Below are 18576 nucleotides of genomic sequence, written 5' to 3'. Positions count from 1 at the left end.
TGATGGATCGTATTACATAGAATCAGATTGTGCGGTGGGCATGGAAAGGTACGATTAACGCGCTTAATGACGAAATATTTGTTTAAGGAAATGCTTGATTCACTTCTTTCATGAAGTACCAATAACATCCCTGGAATCGTTAGTTTAATTATTTGAACAATATTCCTTCTCACTAAACTGCAACTATATTGTTACGTAAGAATGTCGACAGTTGTCGCAGAACAACAAGTAATATGAATCATTTTCGAACGCGCGTGCGTTGCTTCCAGGTAGACTAAGACGTCATAATAACTGAACTCCCCGCCTTAGAGTCGTGAAAATATTTCGACCGCTTCTATCGGATGTTCTGGCCAACTTTGTGTTGAAACAATTCGTTTTATGGCGTCATAATTAACAAGCGCAGTATATACGTTTCTCCTCGATTTGCCCTGGTCATTGCAAAATAAGCAATCAAACAAATTGTTGACAACAATATGATCGTAACACTCAAATAACCGTTACAGCAATTCAACGTGATTCGTAATACAATCAACACAAAATCCCTGTGATGCAGGTATTACTGGTTGCATGCAATTGCTACCTCAAAATTACAAACTAGCAAATGTTTCTGTTTTATTAAACGTGAAAATGAATATGATTTGCTTTCTGACTTCCTGGCAACAATCATACAATTGATCTCGTTTTATAGAAAACGACACCTCAGTGTTAATATGACCTCTAATGACCTTCACACGACCGCCTATAGTTGCCAGTGAATACTATTTCTGCATGGTTACTCTTCCTAACTAACCCAACGAGCCGTTCTGATCAAAACCGCTGTAAAGATTTCATGCAGACCTCCGGTTAAATGCAAAAGCATTGGAATATATGTGCAATATGTTAAATATGATTCAGCAAGTATTTTGCATGATTTATATTTGTTCGTAGAATAGCTGATACCTGCCAAATAATTGTTAAATGATAAATAGCGGTTAGCCGTAAATAAATTCCAAAGTACCGAACGTATCTTAATTCTGCTTTGAAAGTTTTAGTATTTGGAAGTTACTTGGCAACACAACATAATAATCTTTTTAAGCAAGACACCAGAGTTTCATCAGATTTATTCATTTTATAACAATCCCCACTGTGTAGCTTGTGGGAATAAAACATGTCGGACTTAACATCGGTGAATTCGCTTTCAAAACAATTCGACAAATTTATAAAAAAAGACATTTCAGAATCGCAACCCATCAACTGTTACGCTAAGTTTGTCCAGCCAAGTTTGCATAAAAATGGAAAAGTGCCGTGACTGTTTCAATCTAATTTCAATACATAATGGAATTTCCGAACATACCTAAATGCAAATGAAGGAAAGGCATTTTTATTTCTTGCGTCACTTCCGTTCGTTAGTCTTGATGAAACTTCTCCCACATTAGCTGAATTTATTAAAATGTTTTTTTAAGGGCCACCTCTGTAGATTCTGCTTTAATGGAAGAATCAAAATAATGTCTTCAAATTGTTAATGAGTCACGTTGTGGTCTCTGTATGAGGGCAAAAAGGTAAAAACACACCAATAGTTCATCTCAAAACAAAGACCTTAACCACACAGACAGACGTTGTCATCACGATTGTCTGTTTGAAAGTTTCGGACATCAACCGTAAACGTACGCGTGTTAACAAAGTTTACCAAGATCAACAAATGCAACATTGCGACCCTGCCAAAAACGCGCTATGAGACGGCTTAAAATAATGCAGTTTCCTGACAAAAAACTTTATGCAAAATGTCTGGATAAATATCAAAAATTGATATGCAAGGGAGGGCGTATAAACAGGTCATTAACATTTTGCAGGCAACGACCAAATCCAGCCTGTCGGGTTAATTTGGCCTGCCAGGGTTAGTAACTCAGAAATGTGCTCATACTGCAAACTTATTTCAATTCCTGCTATACACCGTGTTGATTTCAGGTCTATAAATTTCAGTAGTTGCTGCTACACTATTTTGGACAGACTAACTGTTTAAAAACTTTATTCGCACGAGCTTTCGCGAATCTAATCTCGCTTCATCAAGTTTGACAAATGTGACAAAGTTAAATGTGGTACCGGCGCAAAAACGAAAAACACACTAAGAGTTCACCGCTGGTCACTTTGTGCCGGTGGCATCTTCGTGAGTGTAGTGACTCAATGGAGCCCCTATAAAGACGATGGTTATAGTCAAACCGTTCGATGTGGCGTTGTTTTGCCGTCTCTCTGACTAGTCTTGATATTGTATTAACCTTCTGTAGCACCATGACCCTCATGTCTCCCACACTGTAGTTATGCCCATTGAAGTTGGCTAACCCTTACTGGTTTCACGCCGTTATTTTTTCTTGTTTCTTTCGCCGTTAACCGCTTTTTACTTCACATTTGCTGCATCTGCAAAGCGAGTTTTCACGCACGTGCCTCATTGACCCACCCGTCTAATTTTGTGATAATTTCTGGCCCGCGAGCCGAAAAGCTTGCTCTGCTGTGAACCATAATGGTGATTACGTCACCCCGTGTTTATAGGAGGTGTTTACCTGCAGCCACAAGGTTTTGTAACTAAATACTTTCGATAACTTAAAATTCCACAATGGTCAACTATTTGTAGAAATCAAATTCATTTGAAAACCAAATCATCAAAATTATTTAGCATTATATTATCTGGACTACTTATTCCAATAACATCTTATTGACAAGTCAGTTACCCGCAAATACATGGTACCATAATAAAAGTATTTGTACCATTATATGACACTTACCTCATGCCATCCTCGCAAACAACCGTCTCCTCACCCAGCAGAGCAACTCTATAACCCTTCCATCTTTACAAACTTCGGACACGTATTTTGTCCGGGGAACTCCCTAAACGAGATGTCTAACTATCCGCAGGTGTTCCTTTTCCACCCGAATTGCGCAACCCTCTGTTGTCGTGAGAGAAGGTCACGTTTCTTTCCATATCTGTCAACATCTCCTCTCTGATGTAAAAACAACATATGCTGGAGTTAAAATGGGACAAAAGGTTACGTGATATTAATGTGATATCGAGTTAAAACAAACAGGGCTTGAATGCATTGATGCATGACAGTTGTGCGCATGTGCAGTAGAGGTGGATGATCGGTGAATGACGTCACTTCCTGTGGAAGTGGTTTGCCAATAACGGTAGGGGGGAATTCATCGGTCGTGTTATGGGAAAATCCATGAACGTTTCTTTCTAAGGCATTCTGTGCACCCCATGTCTTCCACAGGAAGTGACGTCATTTACCGATGTACCCCATGTCGGTTTCACCTCGGCGAAAGTTGGTCGCGAGATAATTCCGCACAAATATATTGGTGATGATAAATTGATTAAAACGTTTGAAAGCACGTATGTTATTGAGCGTAATGTGAACGGAAAATGAGACGAAAGAAGTTATCCAAGCAAATTAAGGTCGTTGCAAGGTCAAGACATGGGGGGGGGGGTTAACGGTCACGGACGGAATCGAATTTCCACACGAAAATATAACCTGATTTTCCCAACATGTTGTTTAAGCTGATAAAACAGGAATTGTTGATCACTGGGAAATTCAGCCGTGATAGCTAAAGGTTAGGATAGAGTATACGAAGACAGATTGCGATGTTTTCAGAATTGTGTTATAATGTCGCCTTTAGACATTGCAATAGAACGCATTGTGTTGTAATATTACACACATTGTTTCGTTGCAAAATGCGGTGTTGCGGAAATTGAAACATAATCACCCAGTGGGAATGCTGTCAATGTGTCTAGATGGAAGAGTGTGACCACAATTACCACATGTATTGTGCAACTCAATGATCATTGGAAGGACGGGCCAACCGCTCACTCCGCCCGACCGCTAACATTTGCATCCAATATCATTTTCAGACGCCTTCGCCAGCTTGACGTACACATACTACGTCACATCCCAATACGCCTTGCTAAATAGTTCATATTGTACCGCGAAAGAAAAGGCACTCACTGAACACCTTCTGCTGTATTTTTGTCAACGCTTGGGTGTAGTTTTGTCCCAACGATAAGTTTAATGTGTGTTGCATGACATGGCTATGATAAAGTCTGCTACAAATTAATCATGTACATTGGCTGACTGCGTGTGGTAGAGTTGTCATTGCGATGGCAAGATTCCACATGTAAGGGTGGGTTAGCAACATATAACAGTCCAGTGTTTGTGGAAAGTTAGCTTGCACAAGGGACACTTAAATCGGCTCGCGCACATATTTACATGATGTGTCTTTGAAGGGAAATACTGAAAGTTTGCTTGACTCAAGCTTGCACAGCCAACACACATCACGCCACCACCACGTTGGAATCACGAACAAAACATAAATGCAAATGAACTTGGCATATTATGCAAATTTGGATCACGACCGTCATATCTGTTGTAAATTGAATTCCTTTCCAGATAATGCGTTTAAAAATTCAAAAACTCAAAAGCATTTTAATTTATTTATTAAAATACTTATATAATTAACTCCATCTTCAATAAAAATAAAACCGTTAGCCCGAATATATAAACTTTTTCGTGTGCCTCTTAATACGTGTTTATGACAATACTACAAATATGATGATCTTTTCTTTGTTATTAGTTTTGGTTACAATTGAAAAACGTAAATACAGCTTAAAAAACGAATTTCTTTTTCTTTTATTCCCCACATTGTGCTAGCTGCACTTACAAAATAAATTATTTTTGAAAGTGTAGCTTGTTTGTATAACATTCATGTTTAACAAGTGTTAAAATAAGTAATCACATAGACAAATACGCCACCTAACGACCGCTAAATAAATAAACGAAGCATATTATCTAGCCTGGAAAATTGCAATCTTTAGATCAGAATTGCATAAGAATATTGGTTGCAGGTATTCGGATTCGGATTCGATCAGAATTGAACCGAATATTGGTTGCAGGTATTCGGATTTGGACAGAATTGAACCAAATATTGGTTGCAGTAATAACAGATTCGTTGCACTCGTATTTTACGCTCTATATCTATGAGAAACAAGAAAGGAAGAAAGTTTTAAATTTTTATTTTTGCTTGACATATCATCCATATGTGGGGATTAAAATGCCTTTTTCATAACGCTTTTTTTGCCACAGTTCCAAATTTAATCCGGAACTGTCCGGAATCTCGTTTCGGAAAAAGAATTCTCGCCGGTACGCCGTTCCAGAAAGAACTAAACGTCTGGTGTGTCCCAATCCTATTTAGGGAATCTCATCTATACATGCACCAACGCCTTTTGCACCAACGCCAATGCCCATGCGCGAGAATCGGGGTCATAGGTTAAGTTGTGCTACGCGCGTTTTTCAGTGTAGAAAAACGTTTTTCAGTGTACATTGTAAGTTGTTTGGTTTGCAAACCAATAAGAAAACAAAGTCGGAACATGTTGCTTTGGTCTTTTTCGTAGATGTTATGGGTGTGCAGTAAAGAATTAAGTTGCTAAAATCACAAGAGAAGTAGCCTGCATAATTATTTTACGTTTTTCTGAAAAAGAGCAACTGATTAGCCCAAACACAATGATTTAGATTTTTTTCCTGGAAATTCAATTGTTCCGGTAAGATTGTTTTTTACTTTCAACCCTAGTTTGTTGGAAAATACTTCTACACCGGAGGGAAAGTTTTCGGCAAACTTAATCAACATATAACTCTGTGTAAAAAATAAATCTGTACCGATGTAACAGGATCTTCCCTAGTTTTGCCTAAATATTATTTCGCTACCTTGTAAAACTACAGAGTTATTAGCGTTTAAAGTTTAGTCAACTGAAATTTTTTTGTCAACAAGATAGGCTTCCCTTGGTTATTTTGCGTGTAGTTTCTGCAGACTTTTATGCGAAATACGTGAATTAATATAAATTGTTTTGTTTTTCAAAAATAATGGCGGGCATCACAGACCTAAGGTTTGTTATTATTTCGTTCTGTTTGAGTTAGAATGACATTTATGAAACGTTTGTTTGTTTAATATTTTGCTGCTTTTCATTATTCCAACAATACTTTCCTTGCACAAACGTTCTTTGAAAACATTGGAAACAAAAATAATGTAGAGCTTGCTGCTGTATTCTTTGTGGTTATAATATTTTTGATTGGCACATTTTTGCCAATCCTCGCAAAAAAAATTAACTAATACATTGCTATAAGAAAATCTCCAACTTGTCTAAGCAATCAACATTTCGCGAAACTTTTAACTTACAAACTTTCAATCTGGCACAATAAGTTACAAAGTTTTTAAACATCCATTATTTATAGCTGGTACCATGGAAGTATTACCAGGCATGTTGCTGAGGCTTTACTTATGGCCAATGGAATTGAGGGAAGTTACTTGTTGCGAGATGGTTCTGAAGATGAAACTTACTCCATATCTGTGAGGTAACCTTTGTTGTGGTTATCAATATAGTTGCTTACTTATTATACAGGTTTATTCTCTTTTTTCAAATAATTATATATATGAAGAGTGGTACAGTGTGTAGGTATTTTTTAAAATTAAAAGATGTTTTTGGGAAATGAAATGTTACTCAAACTCTTTCAGAATGCACTTTTTGAAATTCATGAAATTGTTATGTTTAGAGGAAAAGATTCTGTAAAGCATTTTAAAGTTGCCAAAGAGGGGGAGGTTTTCAAGTTTGGAATCACAGAGTTTGACAGCCTCGACAGTCTCATCACACATTTTGCCAACCAACCGCTCCTTGGTGGAAACTCTGGTAAATTCATTGGACTTTTTGCCACTTTATGAACATGAACTATGTTTTCAAAATAATCAATGTTTTAAAACTTAATAGGAATTGTTCTTCGGACATGTGTTGAAAGTGTTAATTGAAACCAACGTTTTGTCCACCATTCCGCGCTTGATGCATTATCGTTGTGACATAACCCTGAGGAAGTCTCGCCAGATGGTGGACGAAACATTGGTTTCAATAAGCACTTTCGTAACTTGAGTGCCAGAAGTACTATGCCTGGCAGCAAAAAAAAAATAGCAGTGTACACTTGTTTGCTGTGCACAAATTTTAAATGTAAATAATTTAAATAGCGACAATGCTGAATTGTAGGTGAAATAGATGTCAGAAACAAAAGAAAGAGAAATGAGGTTTTCTCTTATGTAACTTGTTAAAGTAATTAAACAAACAAATTTCAAAAATAACACAAAAGAAAAAAGTAAGCTACCAAATTATGCCTTATTTCAATTGTTATGTTGATATATATATAATAGGGACTCTTGTGCTATTGAAACATCCATACCCCAAGGAGGTTGAAGAGCCTGATAATTATGAAGAGATTGTTCTCCAATCGACAGTAAGGAGTGGAGGGACCGAGATGGACTTGCAGCACCAATCAAGGGCAAACTCTGTAAAACACTTTGCATGATATGTAACTTGTTCATTACTAAGCAGGTTAACCAAAGAACTGTGATATGTTTTCACAGTTGGCCTCAAAAGAAGGATTTTTAACAAAGCAAGGTTGGTTCGTAAAAAATTGGAAAACCAGATGGTTTGTACTTGCAAAAAATGAACTGAGTTATTATGCTGATCGAAATGTGAGTTGATTTGCTTTTTGAATTTGTTTGTCTGTCCCACCAGTAACACACTCAAACCTTGCAAAATGTTGTGGCAACATGCTTAAAAATTTTGTGTAAAAAATCTTTGTAGCAGCGAGTCTTGGTTTTCCTTACTTCTACCGCTTTAAAAAAAGTGGAAAAGGTTGCAATCTTTATGATAAATGTACTAAAAATATGGATCATTGTAACCATTGTGCTTTATTTGTTTGTTTATGTTTTCATCTTGGGGTCCAGAAATCACTGATGATATTGTTTGTCTGCTTTGTTTGAAGGTGTAAACAATAATAGTGATTGTTTTGTTAAGACAGTATAGTGGTTTGAGAATTTTGTTGCCATACCACTATCTGTCACTATAAAGTTGGTGAATCTGCAAAACAAATGGATTTCTTATGTAGAATTTACAGAAAAAATATTTGATTTGCAGAAAGAAAAGCCAATAAAAACTTTATTATTGGTGGATTGCCAGGGCTGCTGGAAAGATGAAACAACAGGAAAAAATTTTGCATTTCGTTTAGAATACCCTGACCGAACATGGTTTTTCTACGCAAACACAGAAGAAGAGCAGAAGGAATGGATGGAAATGATCAAATGGAAAATTGTGAGATGTTATTTTGCTACATGTCTAAAAGATCATTTAACCAACATAATGATACTGAAATCATTATTGCTGGGCTATGTTAAGTTTATTTAGGGCAATTCTTCCCAACCTTATTGCTCTGGCGAACCCCTTTCGATAATGTCAGAGTAGTTGCAGACCCTACATACCCAGGTTTTTCGAAAATTTAGCCTAGCTAAGTCTAAGGGGCACATCACAATTCACTGTTGTTTGTGATATAACAAAGCCTGCTTCCGTAAATTTGCATGTTAATGTAAATGCGTAAACATTTTTCGATCATAGGAGTTTTAACCCAAACCACTGCATCAAAATGTCAAATCTTAGAGGACGCAATATATATTGGTATATATTCAGGCGATTGGCAAATTCGGCCAAGATGTCAAACCTATGGTTTCAGCTTATATTGTATAATGCGTGAACATTCTTTGAACATTGGAGTTTGTTAATCATAAGGACTAAGTATTTAGAAGTTGTCACAGAACCCCTTTTATTATCACTGCCAATTTACAACAGTTTACTCTCAATGAAATGACAAAAGTTCTTGCCATATTATGACTCAAATCTACTTTCACTCGGTGATATTCTGTAAACCTTTACAATATAATAGGTGACTTTAGTGTTGCAATATGCATGGCTGCATTTTTATAACCTCATGTTTGTACCAATACCTCCCTCCTCTTGGGTGACTGTCTTATTTCCAGTTTTGTCATGGCAACCACTGAACTGCTTATGTTGTGGCAATATTGCTGTTAAACTGTTATTTATTCATAAAACCTAAAAAAAACTGTTATTCATAAAAACTAAAAAAAAAACGTTATTCATAAAAACAATTCTTTTTTAGAAGCAAATTCGCAAAGAATCAGTATGAGTTGGTATCCTGGGATTGTATGGGGTTGTTTATTTCCACTGGCAGAATTTGTAAGCCTAACCTTGTTTGAGTGCATACTGTACGACTGTTTTCTAAATGATCTTTATTCGTGTCATTTTGTGATGTATTGAATAATATGAGAGTGAGACACATCTTGTTTCTGTACCTATTAAACAGTGAACATTCATTGGCATTAAGAGATTATGCATTGTGCCAATTTTAATCAAGTGATAATTTTTATGCAGCATAAAATTGTCCTTTTACTTTAAGCTAGCTTTGTACTATTGTGGGTTTGGAAACATGAAAAAGGCATACAATTTTGTCTTGTCAAAGAGCATAAACTTGCTACTTTTAAGTGGTAAAAATGTTTTGAAAAAATTATGTTGTATCTGTTTAATTGCCTTGTACTAGTTGTTCATTTGTAGATACTTTTCCTATGGCTGCAACCATGCTGCAATATTTTGAAGTTTTAAACAGCACACTTTACTGGATGCACTTTGTTTACTATTGATGGACCAGATACATGACTGGAATTATACTTTTTCTCAACATCAAAACAAGTTAAAACAACTGTGTTTGGTGACAGTTTTGTGAAAGATTCCGCTTATTCTCTCATCCATTTTGTTGGTTGATTTTATGCAACTTTTTGGTTTTATGTAAATATTAATTTTTAAATGCAAATAAAATTCTCTACAAATTTTTTTGCATTATGTTACAAAGGATACAATTTCGGTAACGTAAAACATTTAAATTGTTTCTGCTGTATTTGATTATTTTCTAACCCTGCCTCATTTGTGCTGCCTTATTTGCTCATTGTGATGTCACAGTCATGCTTTTATAAACAATAAAATGTGTTCTCTTTAAAACCCGGTGGATGCATGGGATCCAAAATCCGATAATGTTTTAATGCCAGGTCGAACACATTATCCGCATGGTGTCAAGAAAGAGCAGTTTAACTAACAAAAAAGCTTTACCATTCGACAAGCTGCAAAAATATCGTTACCATGCACTAAGAAAAACCTGTGTTCAGTAAAATATTTTAAATGCTAAAATTCGTCTGTTTTGTCAGAAGCGATAAAGTTTATTTAACATCCATTGTCCGAAATTCCACTTTCATTGTGATCAAATAACACGTCTATTGTTACCTATAACGCCGTTTAAATTGATTCATTTTTGAGCCATTTTCCCAACATCCAGTTTTCAACCAGACACACATCGCAAATAAAATTCATTCCTGTTGTTTTTATGTGTTTGCCGTCTCAGAATCCAGCATGTACATTGGGCAAGGAAAGGGCGGTCATTTTATGTGACGCTTGGCGCCGGGGAACGTAGATTTACAACCTGCGCACACAGTACTTTGTAACAAAACCACTGAGTTGGGTTTTAGCGGAAAGAGTGTCGTACGACAGTCAGTGGTTTTGTTGTAGATTTGGTGGCAGGTCAAAAGTAATATTAAGAAGCGTTTAGATTGTAAGTGTGGCGCCCCGGGTCAAGAAACGATTCTTTCCCGCTTTAACAATATCAGTTGACTTGAGTTAGGGTGTCGGATTATAGAAACGTGAGAAGCCGCTTTACACCGTGGAAGCTTTTCAATGTAAATGTGAACAGAGGGTCTGTTTTGTGTTCTTCGCATATAAAAAGTACTCGGGACCGAAAGCAACGTATTTTGTCGGCCATCAAACTAGCTGTAATCTTATACAGTGGTACGACAAACATATACGCTTGGAGTAAAAGTAAATTGCCTTTTCTTCTTCACTTAGAATTGTGATGTCGTGGCTGATATAATTTCGCTACATATTTGTATTTTCATAAAGCCACGTGGTAAAGTGAGTGAAGTTTGTCGTGGGTGGAGACGAACATGAATGATTGTTTGGGAGCTCGTGGTTTTATCCCAACCAAGTTTGTCGCCGTTTGTTGTTCTGTGTATGTTTTAGATTGGCAGCATAATAGGTGTAATAATGGTGCGTTGTGACGCGATAAAAACAACACGAATGCGGCTTTGAAGTGAAAACAGCGGTCTACCCTGGAGCGACTTCAGTTGGCGAAGTAGAAAAAAGTATTGAATTGAGGCGTAGCAAGGTTGTGTCATTTTTGTGGCGGTTCTCGGCGTTTCAACCACTCATGTCTGAGCAAAGCGTAGCAGTGTGTAGAGTTCGCGGGGACAGTTATATACAGAAGGTATGAGATAGGCTCGGTATATTCGTAATGTGAGTTGAAATGACAAACTTGTATTTAAGAGTGCTACTGTTCTTGCCAAGCAAATTTAAAAGAATAATCGTTTACCTTCCGGCGAGAATTCTTCAGGGTTTTGCTTCATGACCTCGACGACACCTCGGTTACAATAAAATCTGGTCAACTTTGGGTCAGAAGGACATTTATTTTGAATTGTACTCAAGAGGTTTTGATTGAAGCAGATTCAGAACTATTTAAAAAAAAACTATGTTTTGGTGGCAACTTCTATGCAGTGAAAGCAAACTATAAACAACAATTGCGCGTTACAAATTACGACTAATTATTCTGAGAGTAATTATGACTTGACTATCACATGCACCTTTATTGTTTTGTTGACTTAGTTCGATCGCTTTTTGTTCTCGAATTGATTGGTAATGAGTCGCTCAATTAGTAAGTCTCGAGCTTTTTGGTAAACACAGACTCTCGAATACAATAAAAACTTTCAAGCGTTTTTTTCTGCTTGCTTCTGGTTGTGATGTTTTAAAGCGGGTTCACACACCATGTTTAAAGTGAATTTAATTTGCGTTGGGTTAATGAGAAGTGCGGCCCTGTATCTGTTTGCTGAAGGACTGAGAATGTACGGCGTATGGTCTTAGTTTGATTGAAGGAGAGGTCTAGGTGGTAAACCTGTAATCTGCTGAAAAATAAATTGGTTTGACTGCAACCGTAACCGCGATTAGAATGACAAACAGAAAAAGTTTCAAGAGGTTTTCGCAGTTACGTTTTAAGGCGGATTCTTAATCAACTAAAAGCGCGTTTGATGTTTATTGGAGCGTGAAATTTATTTCATAATCTGATTTTATCGATCACCAAAACTCTGCAAAACGATCGGTGTAGGATTCCTATTAAACTTTAAGCCTTTTGGATTAGCGCGAATCGGTGGCAAATAGAAATACGCAATCTTGTCAAGATAAAAGTGCCGCCTCTGCCGTTCGCCAACTGCTAATCCAGAATTTGAATCGTATTACAGTGGCGGTGTCTTTGTTCACTGTATTTCGATTGTCTTCTTCGTATTCGCGCCAGACAACAATGCTGTTTGTTTCGTAGCATAAGGAATGAGAACAATATTCGAGTAATTTGTTGTTGTGTTTTACAAAACAGCGGAGAAGTTGATTTCTTGTTCTGTCATTTCTTGTGGTTTCGCGATGGACTCAGTGTGCGGTGATAAGGTTGTAATTATACACTCAACCAACCGAGTCTTGTCAGAGTGGAGACCTGAGGTTTAAACCGCTTTACATGGTTTTCAGATATCATGCTAGGTGAATTTTAAACTCCCAGCATGACAACCGCCAGATACATCTTGCTGTTTGCGCTGTGTTTGCCACCAGCGATTACATCGTATAAGCTGAGTCATTACGGGCGAAGGCCACACGTGTGCCAACCGATACAAGAAGAAACATGCGCAAGTAAGTTGCAATACTTGTGTGGCGCAAGCTGTAATGTTTAATCTAGGCGAACAAAAAGGCTGAATTCCCTTTAGACTACGTTTACGTTCGTTACGTCACACTATTTTTACGAATGTGGGATTTTTGTTGTCGAATACAAAATTCTATTATGAATGTTTTTTTTTCAAATTCAAATAGAATTCAAATACAACGTGACGTATTTCCCAAATATCTTCGACCATGAAAGCCAAGCTGAAGCATCTGAACGGCTGAGAGAGTTTGAACCTCTGCTCCGCTCCAACTGCTCTCACCACCTTCATTTCTTCCTTTGCACTTTGCATTTTCCTCTGTGTTCATCAAAGGTATGGAAATATCAGTAAGATCTGTCGGGAGATTTCATCTACAAATAATTTGACGCAGGTCAATGTTGCGATCCCAGCCTGTCGTGAGATGTGTGAAGATGTTCGAGAAAAATGCTCCAAAGTGATGAGGATGGTGGACAAGAAGTGGAGTATACCATGCAACCGACTTCCATATAAGGGAGAGAAGATGAGGTTGTGTATGCTACCACCGGAAATGACGGATGAGCAAGATGACGTTATCCCTACCAAACCATTGCTCACGAAAGTTCATGAATCTGATGAGAAAGGCAAGGAGGGGGGATCCCCTGTAATAGTGGATTATTATCCGGTTGGGGAGGAAGATCACGTGACTGAGGAAGATGGTAATCGAGGTAAAAACTTACAAAGGTTTTTATTTTATGTTCCTAAATTAATGATTTTAATTACTTATTAGGAAGCGACGACCAAGTTAATACAGCTGAAGCATACGATAGTCTAGAACCAGTGTTCCATGACGGGGTCACCACTGAAGTAACCCCCAAATGCCGAAATCCTATGAAGTTTCGGTTCATAGAAACGTGCGTGTTGCATTTCTTTTGCTTTCAAGTCAATATACGATCTACAAAATTATTTCGCAGGATGAATAAAGGCGAATGTCTTCCTCGCTGTAGCGAAAACATGGACGTTCTCTTCAGTAGCCACGACAAACGCATTGCGTATTGGCTCTTAACCCTGTTCGCAACAATTTGCTTTGTTTCAACTTCGACAAGCATCTTAACTTTCGCCATAGATTCACATCGCTTCAGGTTTGTTGCAAATACATTTTGCAATAAACCTCAAATGTGACGAATGTTTTATTTCAGATACCCCGAACGTCCAATCATTTTTCTCTCGCTGTGTTATCTCATATATTCATCCGCCTACTTGGTTCGCGCGTTTGGTGGTCCCTCTTCATCATTATCATGTCACGGAAACCATGAGGAAGGTCACCTTGTAAAGGGAGGACTAGGGGGGTCTGGATGTACTGCAGTCTTCTTCCTTCTGTACTACTTCGGGATGGCTGCATCAGCGTGGTTAGTCATTTTAATTGTCGATGTAATGTGACGTCACACAATCAATTGTTTTTTTAATATATTGGATGCAACATATCCGTATTTTAAAGTTTTCGTTTACGCTATTCATCCAGCGTAAGCGGCCTAAAGTTGTTTGTGATCTAACAAAGGCTGTTTTCGCCCTGATAAAGTTTGGAAGAATTTTAAATGGATTATGACGTTGCAGGAAGCCGCGGCCACTCAAAAGAATATTATTTGGTAGAATTAAAAAAAAAAACTTTTTAGCTGTTGGAAGAAAACTACCCCAAGCAAAAACGGGGGGTTTGCATTACTTTCAAATTATGACTAGTGATATTTCATCAAACCAATAACTGATGGTATACATTTCAAAGAAGACCGTTTTAAATCCAAGGAACCTTACCCGCAGCACAATTGAACGCTTTTCGCCTCCGGGCTCGCGTAACAGTCTTTGAAGCTTTATATGACCTCACGAATTGTCGATTTAAATTGAACTTCTGAATGCATTCGCCACCGCAAGCTTTGCGACGCACCAATTTACGTAACTTGTCTCTTATCAAAGATTTACTTGAAAATGTAAAAACGTTTTACTTAAACCAAAGAAAGCACTCGGAAACAGGTTTTTTTTTGTTATTCAACCTCTAAACATTCGGTCCATTCCCTTATATCTGTATTCACAAACCAACACATAGTACGTCAACAGCTGGATGTGAGTTATATAAATACTGACGTCATAGTACGTGGACGTCATCACGCAAGTACTTCCCTTGCAAAAAAACACACATTGATTTGTTTTGACGCTTACAAACAATCTAAAAATTAAAGTAAAAAAACCTTCCATTTAAGTTAAAGGATTCAGTGTCGCATCGTGGGGCCGTTAGATACAGATTTAACATTGAGATGCCGGATATCGGTCTCACAACAACAGTCCACAAAATAGTTTAACATCAAACAGTTTCGGCCGCTGCCACGACACAACTTGCATCGCGGTACAACAACAATAAAATTCGAACGTTTGTCGACAAAGCAAGACACGTTCCCTTTATTTTCCCCAAATTGTGGACCGCGCGGTGGATCAGTATCTCTCTGTGTTAAGTGTTTGAGACAATTAAAGTAGGTTGTAATACGATTCCTCGTCGCCCATACAAAGCCGACCTACTCGCTCGGTTAGAAGTGAAACATCGGTCCGAACCAGACAGACGCCGTTTCATGTGCAAGCCGTATCACCGCTCCCACAAAAAACACATGACGTCACATACGTTACTATTCGTTTCATAATGGATTATTTGAATTATTTATGTTCTTCAGAGATTTCGTCGGTTTCAAAGTACTTGTAGTTTAAATATAAACAACATGATGCTGAACCATCCTCCTCCCCCCAAATGGTGTTTATTTCTCGGTTCACGGCGGCCAATCCCAACACATAACAAACCTTCATTAACGAACATGGAACCTTTTAACGTTCTCCACAAAAGCAAAGGGTTAAGGGTACATTTTGATGAGGTTCGGGGACTAAAAGTCAAGGTTATGTTCGATGGGTTAGAGAAGTTTAAATTGTGACAAAACGAATCAAAGTCCTGAATATTGCAGAGATTTTGTCAGAAAATAATAAATCTCACAAAATAATGAATTATGTACGTTTATAAAGTCTCCGTCTATATTTCTAGTTGATTGTGAATATCATAGAAATCGTAAAATTGAAATACAATGTTTCTCAGGTGGGTTGTGCTGGCTCTAACATGGCTTCTATCTGCCGGGTTCAAATGGGCCCACGAAGCGATCGAAGCTTACAGCTATTACTACCACTTGGTGGCGTGGTCTGTACCGGCGGCCCAAACCATGGTAGTTCTTATAACGGCAAAAATGGACGGAGACGAACTGACAGGTATGCACATGTGACGGCTTTTGCGAGCTGTTAAGTTTTCGCCTTATGCCCGTTATCAAGAATTCAACTCACGGTTTTCGATGTAACGTTCCATATACTTTCAAGGAGCTGGATTGAAAATATCTACGCTCGTAAAAAACAACAAAAACCTACTTTTAACAGCACTCGAGCCAGGAGGTTTTAGGTCGGCGGTACTTAAGCGCGGGAGCCTTTATTGAATTAATAGAAGCGTCGCAATTTTGAGAGTTCCAGGTTTACAGTCCAGTCGACTTTATGACTCGTGGCCTATTTTTACCGCCCTTTATACGCCCACCTTTTCTTACTACATAAAAGTTTTATTCCAAAAGTGCTAAAAATACTTTGTCGAGTCTGGTAAACTGAATAATAGAATATATACCTAGAAATATAGTTGAATTGTCACCAAATAAAGGTATTTTTACAGGGCTTTGTTACGTTGGAAATCTGGAACCTGATTCTCTTATGTATTTCGTCATAATGCCTCTAACATTCTACTTGTTGATGGGAACAGCGGCGGTAATTCTTGGATTCGGAAACCTATTCAAAATCCGCCGCGCTATAAAACAGCAATGCGACAATGCCCTTAACCTGGAGAAGTTGATGCTAAGGATCGGGTTATTTTCCGTCCTCTACGTAGTTCCAGTAACCTGTGTCATTGTTGTCAACTTTTATCAATATCAGAACTTCTCGAATTGGATGGCACATGCCGAAAAAATGCGCTGTGTGACATCACAATACCGCACAAGTCAATACGTGCAATACAACTCGTACGCGCCACCTGGCGGTTTGTCTGTTGAACGAAACCCAACCACGTGGGACTACATAGAGTCAGACCATGCGGTTTATCCATACGGAGTATATGATAACATCTGGGAATCGAATGAAAATTCGCTCGATCAATATCTCGACCCTGCTGGAGGGGTAACTTGTATGTTGGACAAATCCATACCGTCCTTACCCATTTTCGCCATCAAGATATTCATGTCACTCGTTGCCGGGGCTGCAAGCGGAATGTGGGTTTGGAACAAAAAAACTTACGAATCTTGGAAAAAATTTGCAAATACTTTCAGGTGGGTTCTTGATAAATGTTGCATGAAAGATCTTTAGTTTGTGTCTCCCTGTTCTTTAATGCAGACAGACTGCAACTGAGAATATATTTTTCACAGAAAATGCCGTGGAGTTTCCCTCGTATCATCCAATGATCTTAAAATTGTTCAGAATAGTAAAGTGGATGACCGGCAAGTCGAACATGCAGATGAACAGAATATCCACAACTCTAGACTCGACATTTCTTATTCCATGCCGACAGAGTTCGGACATAAACATCTTATAATTCCGGCAAAAGCCTATCCGCACCCTCGCACTACCCAATGGAGACCCATCCAGAATTTGGGTGGAGTTGGGCAAAATTCTGTGGACTACAATGACGTCATTCAACTAAACAAATATACGGAGGTCAATGGGATTCCTGGAAACTCAAAGAGAATTGTTAATTTTGTGGAAAATCCTTCAGAGGAACTAAATCGCCCAGTCTCTTCATTAAAACATCACTGCAAACATTCATTGAGCAAAAACGACTCGGTTTAATCGCGCTCGTTTCCATTGTTTTCTTTATGACGTCAACGTTATATTTCCGTACTATACTTGCCGTGTAATTTGTATGATAAGTTTTTTATTATTTATGTCGAAAAATATGTTCCTCCTCTTCTGTTTGAATACCCAAGTGCATTTTTATGTTTTGCCGTACTAAAATAAATTTAAAATTTTGCTTGAAAACTATTTTAAGTGAAGTGAAATATACGGTATTTTGGTTTAGAATATTTATTCAGCCACGAAATTAAACAGGTTTTATTGTGGTTGCAAAAGTGTCCTGAACTTAAATCAGCTTTAACCGTTAAATAACACAAAGTTTTTCTGCTTTCAAGTTTATATGCTTGAAAAAATTTATTTAAAAACCGTTAGAATTCAAACATTTTGTTACAAATCGCTAATATTTGCCACGTGACCTTGGCGGTGAAACACCTAAGCTAAAATCTTGAAATGTATTGGAAGATAGCCTACTACACCGCACACCGGATCATAAAGTTTTTTTCAAACTTGATCCACATCTGAGTCTGTGTAAAACTGATATCTTAGCGCATTTTTAGAGTTATGTGTGAACAGGGTAACCACCTGTTATTTTTGTTTTTGATATTTAATACTACACTAAAAGCGTTAATATTCACACAGATTTCTATGTTATATAGGCTTATATGTGGAACAAGTTTGGGAAAAACTTTGTGACCCGGTGTAATTGTATCTTCCAAATGTATTTGCATTACGGACTTCCCAACCATCCGATACGTCATGGTTGAGTTAACTTTGTATTGTCAACGTCCACGTGGAAATCGAACAATTTTAATCAGAATACAAAGGAAAAGCCATTGCAATATATGTTTGAAACAAAGTGTTTCTAATTACCGTCAGTTGGTTTATTTTTGAAATATGAAACATCGATTTCGCCTACAAAGGCATCATCAGTTTCTGCAAATAAAATGCAATAAAGCACTCGAAGCTACCTGTACACAAAGTAGGCAAGCAAATAAAATCAGATTTTACATAAATGTACAG

General features: G+C 37.7%; 2 protein-coding genes across 2 annotated transcripts; both read left to right on the top strand.

Annotated features, from left to right (window-relative positions):
- The first annotated feature begins 5770 nt into the window (after nt 1–5770).
- LOC145893975 (dual adapter for phosphotyrosine and 3-phosphotyrosine and 3-phosphoinositide-like) lies at nt 5771–9733 on the top strand. Its single transcript, XM_082982396.1, has 7 exons — nt 5771–5902; nt 6249–6368; nt 6567–6700; nt 7207–7343; nt 7420–7530; nt 7976–8149; nt 9009–9733. Exons 1-7 carry the CDS (start codon nt 5880–5882, stop codon nt 9033–9035), a joined length of 726 nt encoding a protein of 241 aa, XP_082838522.1. The 5' UTR covers nt 5771–5879; the 3' UTR covers nt 9036–9733.
- A 2785-nt stretch (nt 9734–12518) lies between these two features.
- Nucleotides 12519–17731, top strand: LOC145894424 (frizzled-10-like). Its single transcript, XM_082983012.1, has 9 exons — nt 12519–12673; nt 12851–13014; nt 13073–13385; nt 13448–13571; nt 13632–13799; nt 13857–14066; nt 15782–15948; nt 16391–17036; nt 17133–17731. Exons 1-9 carry the CDS (start codon nt 12547–12549, stop codon nt 17551–17553), a joined length of 2340 nt encoding a protein of 779 aa, XP_082839138.1. The 5' UTR covers nt 12519–12546; the 3' UTR covers nt 17554–17731.
- The last annotated feature ends 845 nt before the right edge of the window (nt 17732–18576 follow it).

The sequence above is a fragment of the Ascidia mentula genome, chromosome 3 (assembly GCF_947561715.1).
Source record: "Ascidia mentula chromosome 3, kaAscMent1.1, whole genome shotgun sequence".
Taxonomy (NCBI): domain Eukaryota; kingdom Metazoa; phylum Chordata; class Ascidiacea; order Phlebobranchia; family Ascidiidae; genus Ascidia; species Ascidia mentula.
The sequence above is the reverse complement of the archived record's forward strand: the minus strand, read 5'-3'. Positions and strand labels throughout refer to the sequence as shown.